General features: G+C 31.9%; 2 protein-coding genes across 4 annotated transcripts in view; both read left to right on the plus strand.

Annotated features, from left to right (window-relative positions):
• Positions 1–16,295, plus strand: part of tau (microtubule-associated protein tau) — a 39,504-nt gene that overhangs the window by 12,434 nt on the left and 10,775 nt on the right. For all 3 annotated transcript variants that reach the window (XM_065362924.1, XM_065362923.1, XM_065362925.1), the window contains exons 2-3: positions 14,505–14,560; positions 14,844–15,000. In XM_065362924.1, the coding sequence (XP_065218996.1) occupies positions 14,505–14,560; positions 14,844–15,000 (213 nt within the window). The remainder of the gene's footprint in view (positions 1–14,504; positions 14,561–14,843; positions 15,001–16,295) is intronic.
• Positions 1,294–14,494, plus strand: LOC135844667 (uncharacterized). The gene is made up of 2 exons (XM_065362980.1): positions 1,294–5,016; positions 9,455–14,494. Exons 1-2 carry the CDS (start codon positions 4,939–4,941, stop codon positions 10,580–10,582), a joined length of 1,206 nt encoding a protein of 401 aa, XP_065219052.1. The 5' UTR covers positions 1,294–4,938; the 3' UTR covers positions 10,583–14,494.

The raw sequence follows: 16,295 nt of genomic DNA on the forward strand, positions 1-16,295 counted from the left end.
CCAAAATGCTTTTCGAAATCACTTTTCAAGTTTCTGATTATGAAAATATTATTGATAAGAACTCTCCGAGACTTTTCAAAATTTTCAAAAGTATGAATTGCCCGATATTGGTAATTTCACGAATTCGACACGATTTTTCTCAAGTAGGTACCTATCAAAAGATGTTGGAAAATATTTTTTTAAAGTTTGACATTTAGCAATTTATCAATTTTTTTAAACAAAAAACTTCCCAAAGTCAGACTAAATATTATTTAAAACTTTGAGATTAGCAGTAATTTACAAAAACTTACCAGTAATATACAAAAAATTACCAGTAATTTACCAAAAATTACCGGTAATTTACCAAAAGTTACCGGTAATTCACTGAAAAGGCTACCGATAATTCACCAGAAAAAATTATAAAAAATTACCAGTAATTTACCAAAAAAATTACCAGTAAATCACCAAAAAAATTACCAGTAATTTACCAAAAAAATTACCAGTAATTTACTAAAAAAATTACTAGTAAATCACCAAAAAAAATACTAGTAATTTATCAAAAAAAAATTACCAGTAATTTACCAAAAAGTAATAGAAATTTACCAAACATTACCAAGGAAAAATAAAAAGCAACTAAAAATGACTAGTTGTAATTTACCCAGAATTACCAATTTACTAAAGATTACAAGTAATTTTTGAAAAATTACTTTCAACAATTTTTTTAGTAATCATACATTAGGTAGGTACTGATAATTTACTAAAAATTACCACGGGAAAATCAACTAAAAATGATCGGTTGTAATTTACCAAAAATTACCAATTTTTTTACCAAAGATTACCAGTAATTTCTGAGAAATTATCTGCAACAATTTTATGGTAATTTACCAAAAATTACTACTGAGCATTATTGGGTAGTATTCCGCCAAAAATTGTCAGTAATTTTTGACAGATCATCAGTAATATTGTAAAATCGTATCACGTTCAATTATGCAATAAATGTTGGAAATTGACTAAACTTTTCAAAGATTTTCAAATGTCCGATATTATTAAAAATTTGGCCATTCTTTTCAGATTATTTCTACTCAAATATTGCAGATCTTAGCTCCTAAATCAGGTTTTTGATCCATAAATTACCTATATTCAAAATACTAATCCCAAAACAAAAATTCCCAAGAAATTCTTTTTTCGAGTCAAAACCAAACCGTTTTGGAGTTTTACTACGTAATTGGGGGGGGGGGGTTATAATTACAAGATTATTACAACCGTAAAGTGGAGGGGGGTTAGATTTGGTTCGTGATGTTGATGTTTTTTATCAGGGAAATGAATTTTGAAAACAACAGGGTAATTTTGATGCAATTTCATAGTGCCAACGTAGATGTATATTTACTGATATCAAGTCACTTATTATGTATGTAATACCTTGTGACTGTTTAAACAATACAATAAAAAAATTTAAAAAATGTTTCCCAAAAAACATTTTTTGCCTCTTGAAAAATATGCTTCGACAAGGAACTTTTTGAGTAAAAATACGTTCTATGATTTTTTAGACACCCTGTATAATTTTCTTACAGTTTTTCACAGATTTGCAAATTTTTAATGGATTTACTTTTTAGCATACATGGAAGCATTAGCGATTGCGATAAACTTTTGAACACACATGGGACAATTTTTTGCAACTGTATGATTTTATTTTGTTCAGACATTTCCATTTTAAGTTATTGGATTTTTCTGTGATAATTTTTGTCCAGTTTCAAACTCTATACAATTGGAGAAGAGTTTTTGAATAAATTTTTGAACGATTTTTTTGATTTTAGTTACTTACCTGCTTGGATTTTTATATTTTTCTAGAGACTTTTTTATGCCAAAAAAATGAGTGTTTTTCAAAAATTTTCTATTGTGAGAGAATTTTTTAGAGTTGCATAATCTTCAAAAACTAAAATTAGCCAATTTCGGGAAATTCATCATAAATTTAAAAAAATGATTGGATTAAGTATTTATATGATGGCTCCAAATCAACAAGCAGGTAGTATACCTTACTTACTGAAAAGTGGACAAACAAAAGATATTAGATATCATTCTGAAAAAACACCCATCTTTAGAATAATTGAAGGAGGACCAAACTTTATCCAAAACTTCAAATTTGAGGCCTTAATTTGGAAAATTCCAAATTTTCACATAATATTTTCCTTTCAAATTAAAAGATTGGTAATTTATCATTATGATAATGAATGGCCCGAACATTTGAATTTTTTACTTCCTGAGTCGCACTTTCAGTCAAGTTTGATAATTCGACTGAAAATTGGAGTCTCATTTTGAAAATTCTTCTACATATCACCTAAAACGATCTCCTGCTCATTTTCCAGTTTCTAGTCACCTTTTTATTACGTTTTTTTGGTCACCAAAGTAATTTTTTAGAGAAAATTCAACAAGATCTCTAAAAATATCCCTACAAGAAAGCTTCAAAGTTCTTTCAAGCGTACCTAGGTTTTTTCCACACTTACAAAAATTCTAAAAATGGACTTCAGCATATCGAAATTTTGGTCACAGGGGTCATAACATTTATCTTCTTCTCGCCTATCTTAAATTTCATTCGATTCAAATCGAATAACTTCCACTTTCCAGTCATTCTTCTGTAAGTAAACAGAAACATACAGAATGGTGCCGGTATTATCGCTACAGGACGTGAAACTTTTTGTATCACTAATTACTTTAGTTGAAACGGTCATTCCACCGGCTCGGCTGACAAGTTCAAGAATCAATGAAAGCCATATACGTTCCATTCAGATGCGAGACCAGTATAATTACGTTAGTATACGTTCAATTCTACCTGTTGTATAGGCAGATTACGATTACCTATACCTAAGCAATGTTTTTGCAACTAGGTAGGTACTCTCAACATGTAGGTAGGTAGTCTATGAAGCATATCCAAACCCATCTTCCTCAGTCTTGGCTTTCTTTTCCTTATTTCGACTCCATAAGGTACATACAGAATACTTTTAGACACCCTATATACCGCATTTCCCTCAAATTTTCTTCAAAAAAGGATAGAAAATTTCGACTTTCATACCAAACTAGATCGAAAACCACCACAAGCATTTCCCAAAACCCATCGTACTAATCGAGTTCTCCACTCATACGATCCAGATACGCTCATAGTATCAATTAAATGACGCAACAAATTTTCCCTTTCCGAGTTCATCCAGCGGAGTCGAGCTTGCAAGCAACGTATAGAAAAAGGGCGTATTATCGGTATTCGGTTATTGGTAATATCATTACACATCGTTTCACTGCGTTAAGCTGTTTTGCTTTCATATAAAACAAAGGCCGGAACATCGCGTGACCAAGTTTTTGGAGGAAAGACAACCTCGCCCTGGCATACCAACGCCCCAAGCCTGGCGATGAGGGCTTCCCTCCAAAATTATTCCATATCATAGCCGGTCTTCGATACGTGTGCATCGGTGGCGCGTGTACCAACATTCATTTTAGTACATACAACGTGTCATATTCTATTAAAATATTATATAGTGATTCGGTGTACCTACGATTTATTAAAAGGTAACTCAAAAATTATCCCAACACTCGGGTAAGTCTTCTAATCATAAAAAGCACTCTAATCCTGTAAACGAGAATTCAGCACTCACCCTCGTACATTTTTTTTTCAAATATAAAACCCACCCTTCATTTTGAAAAAAAAATAACCACATCGTGGTATCGGGTATTAGGCTACTCTTTAACCACGTATTAGCAATTACTTTAGACTTTAATATCGTTGAAAAATCATTAATTTGTAATACTAAACGCCCGCGTTCATCGTGAAAATGAAAAATCTTTCTCTAGATGCTGATTCACGTCACATCGACCATAAAACAAGGTATACATAAACGCTGTGTACTCGCGGAAGTATCAAATTTAAAAAATACGAGTATTCCCCCCTGCATGCTCCTGGGCCCATTCGCGTACAAAATAATCAAATAATTTTCTCAGTGTAGGTCGCGGTAAATTCGTGCATAGGATGTTTCAATAAACGAAAAAATTGTATCCTAGTTTGTTCTATAATCATTAAACATAATTAAAGAATTGTCACAATTAAGGCGTTCTCGATGCGAAATTCATCTCTCTACTGTACGAAGGAGTATAGACAGACCTTCGTAATAGTATAATTGCCATGTGCGAAATTCGTATAATTTTTAAAACGTTCGCGAAAAAATGCCAATTGCAATTTCAAAGGGTGCGCGACGAGACGTATAATTTGCTTAATTTTTTTCATACGAAAAGGCGTGTTGAGAATTCGACCAAGTATAAAATAGTGGTTAGTCCTGAAACGAAATTTTAGTCGAGTTGGCATCGACTTTTAAAAATATAATGATACCCATTTTCAGTTAAAATTTCATCAACTGTTACGTAATCATTATTCGATGAAATTCGTAGCCTATGTTGTACTCAGTCGATCGAAAATATATAAACACACTATATACACAGACGTATTATTATAAATGGTATTGTTTGAAACTAAAACTCGACTTTTTCCCTGTATCGAGTAAATACAATTCCCAAAACGATAAAATTTCCAAGGCTATTCTAAATTTAATACGAATCGAATAAGGTACCTACGTATGTACGCTTTTGGGTGAAAAAAATTCATCGAGTGGAAATTTTCGAACACTAAAAATATGGAATTAACTTTGAGAAGATGTCGTTTTTAATTTGTATCTTATGTTTATTTATTACAGCGAGCAACAAACTAAAAAAAAAAAAAAGTAATAAATAAATAAATTTTACGATCTCGTAAATAAACCAGATGATTATAAAACACATTATTTAACATGGTTTACAGCCAAGTCAAGATTACTTAATATCAGAACTTAAAATACGAAAATTAAACGAAATGTATCTAAATAAAGAGAAAATTTTTTAATTAATGATTCATATAATATGAATTTTAAAATGCGTTAACGAGCCATGTCGGACGTTACTCAAATTGTCAATGATCAACGAAACGTTAACGAAACTGCGAAAAGTTTCGATTCTGTTGAATCGGTAAGAGTGTCATGCCAGTGTAATAATTATGTATATTTAAATAGGTACCTATTTATACGTCTGTTTTTGAAATGGTACAAGAAATATCTGTATATTTTTGTTTAAAAAAAAAAAAAAAAAAAAAATACAGGACACTATACAAATAAATTTTGAAACCTCGCGAAATCTCACAAACTTCAAAAATTTTCAAAAATAAACAAGGTATCAAGAACGTAAAAAAAAAACGAATTATTCTGAAGATTTTGAGAAAAAAAGGCTACTTTGTTTCATTCTATGAAATTCTACATATAAATTATAGAGGATTCAACCAAATCTAGACTAACCCCTCGAAACTGGGCGTAAAAATCCTGGCAATTATACACGCCCAGTATAAAAAAATGTCAAAAAAAAAAAAAAAAAAGTCGACATTAAAACGTATGATTCTTTCATTGATAGAATATCATACGTGTCTAAAAAAAAAAAGTACTAAAATAATATAAAAACTCAAAAAAAAGCACCAGATCAATAAAAATTTCTGAAAAAAAAAATGATTTTCATTACCTTCGGTGAATTGCATGAAACTATGTCAAAACAAGCTGTTGAAACCCTCCCCCCTGTTTTCCAGATGTTGAGGACATTACCTGCTAACAGTTTTTTCAGGATAAATAGAGGAGAGGAATCAATAATTCCATGGGGTATGTAATGTACTCAACCCTCCCACCCCACCCCCGTAGTATTCAAAAAGTTCAATTTTTGGCTTAAGTGCTATAAAATGCAATTCAGAAACAACAGTTTTATAAAAAATTTTGCCATTATTTACTTTAGCATCTTCCTCTCTCCTCAATTTAGGGCTTTAAAAATCGAAATCTGCTTTCGGAGTTGAAAAGACAAAGTCTTATATCGCTTAAATTTAACATTTGCAACTTGAAAACATTCGCTATCTCAAAAGTTTTCAAATCTGAATTTATCTGAATTTCAATTTTTTTCTCAAGTACCTATATACTTAGGTAAAGTTTTATAAATCGATATTAAAATCTTATCATAAAAGTATGATTTTTTTCAATTTTCTTCCCTCAAAAAAGTTTGAAAAATGAGAAATTGAAGTACCTAATTTTAATACCTACTTCAGTGAAGTTACAATCACCAATTTTTTTTGTAAAACTGATTTTTTTTCCTAGAAATTCAGAACAAAAAATCCGTTGCAAGTTTCTGACATTTCATCATTTTGAGCTTAATTTCAACCAATACCAAATTTTTAAGGAGTAAAAAAATCATGTTTTGGAAAAATTAGACTTGATGAGATGAAATGTGAAAAAAACTCAAAACAGGCAAAATTGCTTTCAAAAAAAGTTGGAAAAATGCCGTTTGAAAAAAAAAAGAAAATTGAACGAAAACATTTTCAAAATTTCATTCAACAAAATTCACAGCAAAAAAAATGAAAAAAGTCATCATTATTTATAAAAATGTTTATGATACTTCGTTTTTGGTCTGAAAATTTGAAAGAAAAATGTAGGAAAAATAATTTTCATGTTTTTTTAAAAAAAAGAAATTTAAAACGAAAAATCTGTTACATTGAAGTGTTGCGAATTTTGTGCACATTTTTGACGTTTTATCACTTTGAGAATAATTTCAACTAATACCATCATTTTTAAAGAGTAAAAAAAATATGTTTTGGAAAAATTAGACTTGATGAGATAAAATGTGAAAAAAATTCAAAACAGGCAAAATTGTTTTCAAAAAAACTTGGAAAATGCCGTTTGAAAAAAAAGAAAATTGAACGAAAACATTTTCAAAATTTCATTCAACAAAATTCACAGCAAAAAAATTGAAAAAAGTCATCATTATAAATGTTTATGATACTTCGTTTTTGGTCTGGAAAATTTGTAAGAGAAGATAGAAAAAATAACTCACATTGATGTTACAAGAATTTGGGAAAGTTTTTGAAATTTAATCAAAACTTCAATCAAAAGTATTTTAGCTCGGTTTTTTTTTACAAACAAAATAAATGCAGAAGGTTCAAATTATCTATTTATCTACTCTAAAAAAAAAAAAATGAAATTAAATGAACATTTTCATTTGATGAAACTTGTTGAAAATAATTTCAAAAAATAATTTCGATTGATTGATTGGTGGGTTGGTTGGATGGTTTGTGTGTTGGTTTATTTTACGAAAAATCGATAAATAGATAATTTGAACCTTCTGCATTTATTTTGTTTGTAAAAAAAAACCGAGCTAAAGTACTTTTGATTGAAGTTTTGATTAAATTTCAAAAACGTTCCCAAATTCTTGTAACATCAATGTGAGTTACTATAAAATTGTCATCAGAGAAGTCATTTTTTGAGTTATTTTTCTCGAATTCCAAGAAAGTAAGGGTCTCGAGTGGGCTGAATTGAATCTATTAAACATTTCAATCCATCCTCTCCTCTTCCCACCCATAAAAGTGAGAGGATCTAGATACTTATAGCTTAAAAACTGAAAAAAATATGGTGGTAAGTAAATGCTATTTCCATTTATTGAATCACAATTTTGGTTAAAAATGAAAGAATTCACTCTCCAGCCCTCATCGATAAAACAGAGTTTCGAACCCGAAACCGAAACTCGAACCAGAACCTTTTCAAACATCGTTATTTTTCATACGAGTATAAATAGGTATTTCGGCCCAAAACAAAACTGACGCTAAAATTGTACCTATTTTAAAAACAAGAAACATAAATCTAAACTTTTATTATCTCGATGGGTTTCTTGCTTAGAGTTAGGTACATACATACTTATGTACTTTGGCACTTTGAGGTACCCACTGTATTTTCATCAAATTTTTCATTGATTAGTTAAGCCTGTTGCATTTTTTCCAAGTATTTTTGTGAAGTTTCTGTTGAAAAGTTCGTTTTATTTTATTTTTTTCCTTTCAAGTAATGAGATAATTTACCTGAAACCGGCACTGAACTAGCACGAGGCCTCCGTTTTTATAGCCCTAGACCAAAATTTAAACATAAACCTGAATTTTGATGAATTTGCAGTCTTGCTCAAGTGCTCAGTGAAGTATGAAAACCAAAAAACTCCAAAAAATTGCATTCATTAAAAATTTCTTGAACTTGGATAAATCATACACATTATTTTTACAGACATTAAAAGCAATTTTTTTGGATTTTTTTTTAGTTTTTTAAAATTTTTTCGGACTGGAAGATGGTTTTTAATTTTTGTAAATCCAAGCGTGATTTAAATTCTTTTTTTTTCAATTAAAAATGTAATAAAAATAATTTATTTTTCAAAATTTCAAAGCAGTAAATTCTTACTACGTGTAGGGATTTGAGGTCGGAATTGTAAAAAAATTCGCTAGTTTGGCCACGACCAACTCCTATCAGTTCAAAATTCGAAAAAAAAAAATGCAAAAACGATTCACCCCAATGGCCACTGAAAAGTTTCATTTTTACTAAAAAAAACAGTAAATGCTTCAGGTTCTCTCTCTCTCATTTTTTTAAAAAAGGACAAATGACACCCCTCCTCTCACACCCACCAAAACGAAAAAAGAAAACAACCCCTCTCCCTTACACCTCGATCAAACATTTCAAAAGCTATCAACCTCGTATAATATTCTGCCACCTGATTTTCTTAATCATGTTTACTTTTTACAACGTGAAAAAATAATATAAAAAATTTTTACAACTCTAACAACTCGTGTAAACATGAAAGAAAATAAAACGGCGTAAAAATTCTAGCGCGTTGATACCTATTGAAAATTAACACCGGCACGCGAGAAGGAAAACGATAAGACCACAAAAAAAATGGTAAAATCTTCCTTTGTAAAAGAGAGAGAGACTCGTAAAGAGAGAGGGATAGGCGAAGGGAATGAAATGTCTATGCACATAAGTTAAATTCCATGGCATTGGTCGTGTTCGCATGATACATTAGAATAAAATTGTTAATGCGGGACGGGAGGAAGGTAAGGTAATAAATAGAGAGTAATTTATGTTTACTCTTTTGTCCTTATGATTGACGTTTATTCGGCAAACTCAGCTAGGTAGGTATGGTATAGCTTGCGAAGGTATTCTATGGGCGAAAAACAAAATAAACATTAGGGTACGCTACAGTGTTTGGTACGACGGAAATATATCATGTGAAAAGAATATCTACACTTTCGTGATTCGTTCGGCTGTTGGCGAAGAGGTATCTACGAACACTGGTGCTTTTACACAATATAGGGTGGAAAATTTCAATTCGTGATACTCTCTTTACTGTAGCTAAACTTGAGAAAAACATTGGCAATGTAGGTACGAGTACTAATGAAAGGAAATTTTAAGCTTAATTTCGTTTAGTTGGAAACTTTGTTAATTAACTCGTGGTTGGGCGAGGCAAAAAACCCAAATAGCTATAAGGTACCATTTATATAGAGAGAAGAGCTAGGCAACACCGATGCATTAATTTAGTAATTTACCATTTTTAAACTCTATACATACAACAGGTACACAACAGAGGCAGACCACCAATACCCAGCAACGAACGTCAATTCGTACCTCAAGATCCGATCAATCCAGCAGCTCGTTTCAGACCGGGAGATTTAAACCAATTTCAACTTTGGAGGCAACCTCCTCCTACAGGTAGACCACCTTTGGCTTACCCGCCACCGAATAGATTCGCTTCGAGGAATGCCAACGAACCTCGACCGTTTCCTCCTCGTAATCCAATACCTCCTTTGAGGACTCAAGAGTTCCAAAACAGGAGATCGTTCGAGAAACCCGAACGTGCTTACGATATCGACCTGAGCCCTGTGGAGAGTCGTCTTCGACCGAATTCACCTTGGCAAAGGGTCAAGGAACGTTTACCTTTACAAAGTGCCAATCACCAGAGCGATATGGAGTCGACTCAGATGAAAATAAACGCTTTCGAGGATGCGATGAATCGCGAAATGAATAAAGACAGGATACCTCCGCCGTTTAGAAGAGACTCTATAGTCAATGCTGACTCTAGACTAAAACCACAGTCCGAAAAAAGGTTCTCCGACGAGGATGAATCGTTTCGTAAAAACCGTCCCGGTGATTTACCTATCAATCAATCGAACGATTTACGTAAACCGTCGATGGTACCGGGTGAATTTGCCAGACGAGAAGGTGCAGGCCCTGATCCGAGACTATTTGATGCGAATTCTCAGCATCGTCCTAGTTTAACGCAGCTTCAAATGAACGAGACGAATTACATCAATGATCGAGGCCAGCAAAACGCACCTCCGAAAACTAGACCTTTACAAGCGGTTCCCGAGTATGAAAATCGTAATTATATCAATCGAAATGACGAAGAAAGGCTTCGAGAAGATCAGAATCGTAATCATAGGCAAGATAGTTACGGCAGAGACTACAGAAAGCTCGGCGATTTCGAGAATATCAATAAGGAGAACAGGAAATTCTCGAATAGATCCGAAGATGAGTTATCAGATGAGACCAGAGTCTTGACGAGGAAATATTCGCAGAGGTCTTTTGATAACGGACGTGAAAATTACAACAATCGATTCGATGGAGATAATATGAATTACGATTCTGTCAGAGGGAAGAATGAAGTGGCTTTTAATAGAATTGGTAAATTATGTTCACTTTAAAAAGCACTGATCGGTTAATTTTAGAAGTCACAATTTTAGGTTAAATTTACAAAAATTGAGTTATTTTCGGGTCATTCCACGTCAATTGGACCAAGAAGTGGTAGGGGGGTTCGGCGATTTTTTTGAAATTTTTCCTCTGGAAAGACCTTTCGAAGGGATGACTAATGGCGAATTTTGATTTTTATGTGAGCAGTTCATTTCATCGAGTGAGAGGGTTTTTTCAACTTTTTCAACAGATACGTAAAAATAGGGGTCAAATGGGCCAACTTCACCTATCAAAACTTTTTTTCATGTTTCAAATCAAAAAATCGCATTTTTTCGCAAACTTTGAATTTTTTAAAATCAATTTTACGAAATAATGCCAGCCTAATTTTTTAATGTGTTGTTCAGCATGACAAGTTGTCCATAATATATTTTTTTCAGAATTTTTGAGAGTCGGAACGATATGAAAACTACGTTTTGAAGCTTTTTGAGCTAATTTTTTGTACAAAAAGGTGGCAACACTGATTTTTATGATATCACCAAAAAGCCTTTCAAAACCCTTAACCATGGGAAAATGTTCCATTTTGGTAGGTATCGCGGTTATCGAGTAATTCACTGATGAAATTGATGATATTTTAGGTTCACTAAAAACTTTGACACCCCCTGGCTGCCGTTAAAAATGGGCTAGAGGGCTGCGATTTGCGCCATTGGTCATCCCTTCGGAAGGTCTTTCCACAGCAAAAATTTCAAAAAAATCGCCGAACACCCCTACCACTTCTTGGTCCAATTGACGTGGAATGGCCCTTTCTGGTCATCACACGTGATTGAAATGAAAGTCTAAAAAGAGGGTCATTATTCCAGAAAATTTTTGCACTAAAATACATATTTTTTATTTTAAAATCGGAAGATCCATTTTGGAAGACGAATTGCTTCGTACTCCCGCCCCCCTTCTCGTATCTCATTTCAGTTTTGGTCTTTTTCATACCCAGATAGAAATTGTCTTTGTGAGGTTGCTCAATGTAATGGGCCTTTAATTGTTTCTAGAAATGCGAGTCATTTTCTTCGTAGGACCTCTCTTTCTTTTGAAACTCATTTTTTTGAAATACAGTCCTCACCACAAAGATCTTTCCTCCCAGAATCCTTCAAATCAAACCCCACGTCTCCTCCCTTTCTTTCGATAAAACAATCCTAATATTCTGCAAAAGGGAAAGTTCGCGTTCTACATCTTTCTTCATCTGTATTTTTGCACAAGGGTCTTTGTTTTCCTCAAAAATTGATTTTTGAGATGATGAAATTCAAAAAAAACTTGAACTTTTCCATCACAATAGACTGATTTTTGAAAAAATAAAGGGGTCCTACGAAAAAAATTATGAGAAACAATATTTTTGAGAATAAAATGTTTCGCTGAAAAGTAATCAACCTTGTTCTGGAAATTCTGTGATTATTTTGAACAAAAATTAGAATGCTCGACTTTATTGAATCAGAATGATTTTATTTCCATTGATTGATCTTTTCGATGGTCACTTTTTCAGGCCAATAAATTTTCAAGCTCATCTGAAGCTGAAGCAATTTGATTATAATACCTCCAATTAAAATAATAATTTCGTTCAACAATAAATTTGAATCTGCGTACAAAATCATCAAATCAATCGAGTTCTGTAAATTTACTGAGGACTCTTTCAGTTATGCAAAAGGAACCTTTACAATGAATTCAACTCTGGGCCCTTTAAGCATCATTTTTTGGAGAGGGGGAGCTTTTTTGGAACATTATTGAAAAAAAACATAAAATGATCGAGTTAGAAGGACTTTACAGAGACGACGATCGATATTTTCAAGCCCACAAATTTCATTCTACAATTTGGTAAATTGAACGAAATTTGGACAAATTTTGGTAATTTTTTCAACGTCAAAACCTATTTTTTTTTCAAATGCTGCAATTATAAATTTTCTAGAATTTATCTTTTTGGTGAATTGCTGACGATTTAAAATTTTAAAAATGTAAAGAATGAAAAAATTTACTTCTAACGCCAAAAATGAATTTGTACTTCTCGAATCATGAGTTTTTGAAGGTTTTCACCAACTTTCCGCTCAAATCAATTTGCTCCCCTGCCCTCTCCCCCCCAAAAAAACAGTTGTTCAAATTTGAAAGGTGTTGAAACCAGAAAAATCGTGACGTTGATTTACTTTATAATTCATAAATTTTCTAAAGCTTTTCCTCCTCGCGAACGAATTTTCAACAATTTTCAAGACAAAAAAAAATAAATGAGAACTTCAGGAATGAAACCAAATCAGTAGAAAACTTTCAATTTTCGCTATCAAACTCATGATTTTTAAGCATTCAAAATTACCTATTCGGAATTTCTAAACCCCCCCCCCCACCTCTCACTGTTAAAAACCATCCTTATTTTTTCAAAGCCAAAAAAACTCAAACAGCTAAAAGTTTCAAAACTTTTCTTTTGAAAATTTAAAAAAAAAAATCCACCAACAGTTAGAATTATGAAATTTTGTTGGAATTTCAAAAGTGTGAGACATTTTCTGATTAAAAAAAATCAAAACAAAATTATTTTTGTAATGACTAAGACCCTCCAAAACACATTCATTATTCAATCATTCCCCAACTCATCGAATACGAATACTCGACGATGATTTTCAACATAAAAATGAAAAATCATAACTTTACGTAAGACATTTTCTGAAAGATTACTCATATCCTCCGTACAAACAGATTTTTTGACCGAAGAGGGTGATGAGGAGAGTGGGAGGGAAGAAGAGGGACAATATTTTATTTTTCAAGTCAGCTTTTTTTACTTTCAAAGAAGATTCAAAAAATGAAAAAAAAAGAAATCACAATTCGAAAAAAAAGAATAGAATAAAAAAATCGAAAAAAATCAATACTTGAGACGTTTTAGCAATTTGACAAAAAATCAGAACAAAACACGTTCCTATCCCTCTCCTCTCATGCTCAAGTCGGGGTAAAATAATCTTCAAAACAATATAACAATCAATAATACTTCATACTTCCTCGACAACTCAACAACAACATAAAAGAGTTCATCAGTTCATCTATTTAGAAAATTCCGTATTGAAAAAAGTTCAAGTAAATACCTACATCTATTAGTATTACCTCTGGTTCTATTGTAATAAAAATCAGGTGTAGGTCACTGAAATGAAAACCATTCGGCGGCACAACATTACCTTGAAAAAAAAATGACAAGCACAGGTACCTACACAAAAAGTGATAATAAATTTATGTACACTAACTACGCTGTCAAAAGGCTTCATTCATTAGTTTGTAATATGAAAATAATACAAAATTCAAGTAACACATCGTTAATTCCTCGAACCTAACACGTAAAAGCTATACATCTAACCACACACGTGTTTTAAAAAAATCTTCTGCATTCATTGTAATAAGCGTGAGTAAAGTCTATAAAAATGGTTTTAAATATTAAATTTTATTTCCTAATAAGTGCCAAGGTAGATAGTTGGAAAAGTAGGCAAAAAATAAATGATTAAAATCCGATCATTTCAGCCGGCGAGCAATTTAAACAACACATTCTTTGGGTTTCAGGCCAAGGTGAAAATTCTCTTTATTTATCTCGTTAGCTGGCAATATTGCCAAAAATAAATCCACATGCGTGTGGTGATGAGACATTGTAAAATTTAACATAATTCTTCGTCAAGTAGATAACTTGTAATTTTTACAAATGGGCACTGCTAATTGTAATTTGTAAATATAGGTAAATATAAAATGTAGAGATGAAAGAAAGAAAGATGGGATGATTTTTAAAATTTTAGTAAATACAAATAGGCAGTCATTTCAAATTTTAAATGTCGTAATTTTTCCCACAACAAACATCTGCTTTCTGCTTATTTTATTTACTTGTATTAAAATGAGATGACAACAAAATATAATATTTTTTATGAATGGTTTTTGCAGATGTAAATGGAGTAAGCGACAAAAATGCATTGACCAGAGTAAATGATAACAAAACAGTAAGTTTTACATGTAATTAATTTTTAACATAGGTAGGTACGTTACGGGGCATTTACTCCAGTGAGCTGATGAATGAATTGATGATCATTGATCACAAATCTTCTGCATCAGTGATTCACATTCTCATCTCTCCAAATGTGAAACTTTGTAGAAAACAATACATTATGTTGTAAATGCCCTATCGTATAATAATAATACGACTAAAATGAAAATCCATTTTTTTAGCTCATTTATTTGAGTAAGAATCCATCAAATTGTGCTCAAACCCGGATTTATTTCTAGGTTCTTGACAAAAAACCAACAGCAAATGGCGATATCAAACCTCCGTCTAGTTTACCTGAATTAAAGAAAGAAAAATCTGCCTTGAAGACTCCTACGAGGAAAATCTCCCCAAAATCACCAGAAATTGGATCTGCCAATTCGTTGGCAGATAAAAAAAGTGAGTTATTCGCACAAATTACGCTCAGTCATACTCGTAGTTAGATTAGTCTCAGAGCATTCATTCGTTCTAATGATAAGATAAGAAACTCGCAGTTGATGGTCTTCAGTAAAAAAGAAAAAAAAAAGAATCATGAAGGAAAAGTTTGGTGTCGTGAGAGGAGGGGAATTTTTCAAATCACAAAAATAAATCAACACTCTAATTTCAAGAGTTATTAAAAAAAAAAAAAAACAAATTGTTTCAAAATCCACGAAATCTAAAACAAGTTCTGGAACGCTATTACCCCTTCTCCATCTTTTTTCTGGCTTCAAGATAAATTCTCAAATTTTGGATATTTTGAGCAGAAATTTTCTAACGGGGAGAAAATGAAGCACATCCTTGAAGCCTTTTGAACTCACACTCTCCAATTTGAACAAAACCTAGCTAAATCGAAAGATCATGTTTTAAAACCACCGTAACCAAAATTATTTCAGATGCTCAAATTCATTTTTGAATTTCTTGACCAATTTCTGAAAATTCAAAAAAGTCGTTTCAAGGGTCATTTTCAATTTTTTTTATGAAGCATAAATTTTTTCAGCAAAGTGAATCAATTGTGAATAATTCCTTCAATTCAACTCCCACACATGACAAATTACCAGTTTTGGGCCATTCTGGAGCCTCCAGCGATTTTTCAATTTTCTCCAGAAACTTTAAATCATCCCTAGAAAGGCCAAAAGTTAACCTTAGGGGCTTATAACTTTTGTCGGTGCTTATTGGGCACCCTCTGGCCCATTTTACGTTGTTACTTCAAAATTCCAAAAGTGAGGGTTCAAAACTTCAAAAGTAAATTTTTGATAAATTTGTGAATTCCAAAAAAAGTGAAAAAATCAAAATTTTGAAAGAAGGTACAAACCAAGCGATTTTTTCCAGCACGATCATCCGATTAAAAAAATTCAAGTTTTTGAGGGGAAAAAACGAGGTTTTTGGCAATTTTTAAAAAAAATATTTTATTAGATACCCTATGTTTATATAATTTTTGTATCTAAAAATATACTTGAATTCTAAATTTTTTCTGATTTTGTTCAATTAATGAGGTAGATATTTTTATTCATAAAGCAATAGAATTTTAATTTTTTTAAATTTGAAATCATTGAATAAAATTTTAATTTGAAAAAATACCTATGTCATTTTTTTAATGCAAGTTTTTGAAAAAAATCAAGGTAAAGACAATTTTTCTCGTCTTTTTTGAAGCCCTGGGCAAGTTTACAAATCTTTCCAGTTTCAAAACACAGCAAGGGCTCGACTCAATTTTTCCA

This window comes from Planococcus citri, chromosome 4 (genome assembly GCF_950023065.1).
Source record: "Planococcus citri chromosome 4, ihPlaCitr1.1, whole genome shotgun sequence".
NCBI lineage: Eukaryota > Metazoa > Arthropoda > Insecta > Hemiptera > Pseudococcidae > Planococcus > Planococcus citri.

What these genes read in the sequence shown, in the direction of transcription:
- LOC135844667 (XM_065362980.1), top strand. Translation starts at nt 4,939, where the DNA reads ATGTCGGACGTTACTCAAATTGTCAATGATCAACGAAACGTTAACGAA. An exon ending in GTTTCGATTCTGTTGAATCG is followed by an intron (nt 5,017 to 9,454) that starts GTAAGAGTGTCA and finishes TACATACAACAG; the next exon opens with GTACACAACAGAGGCAGACC.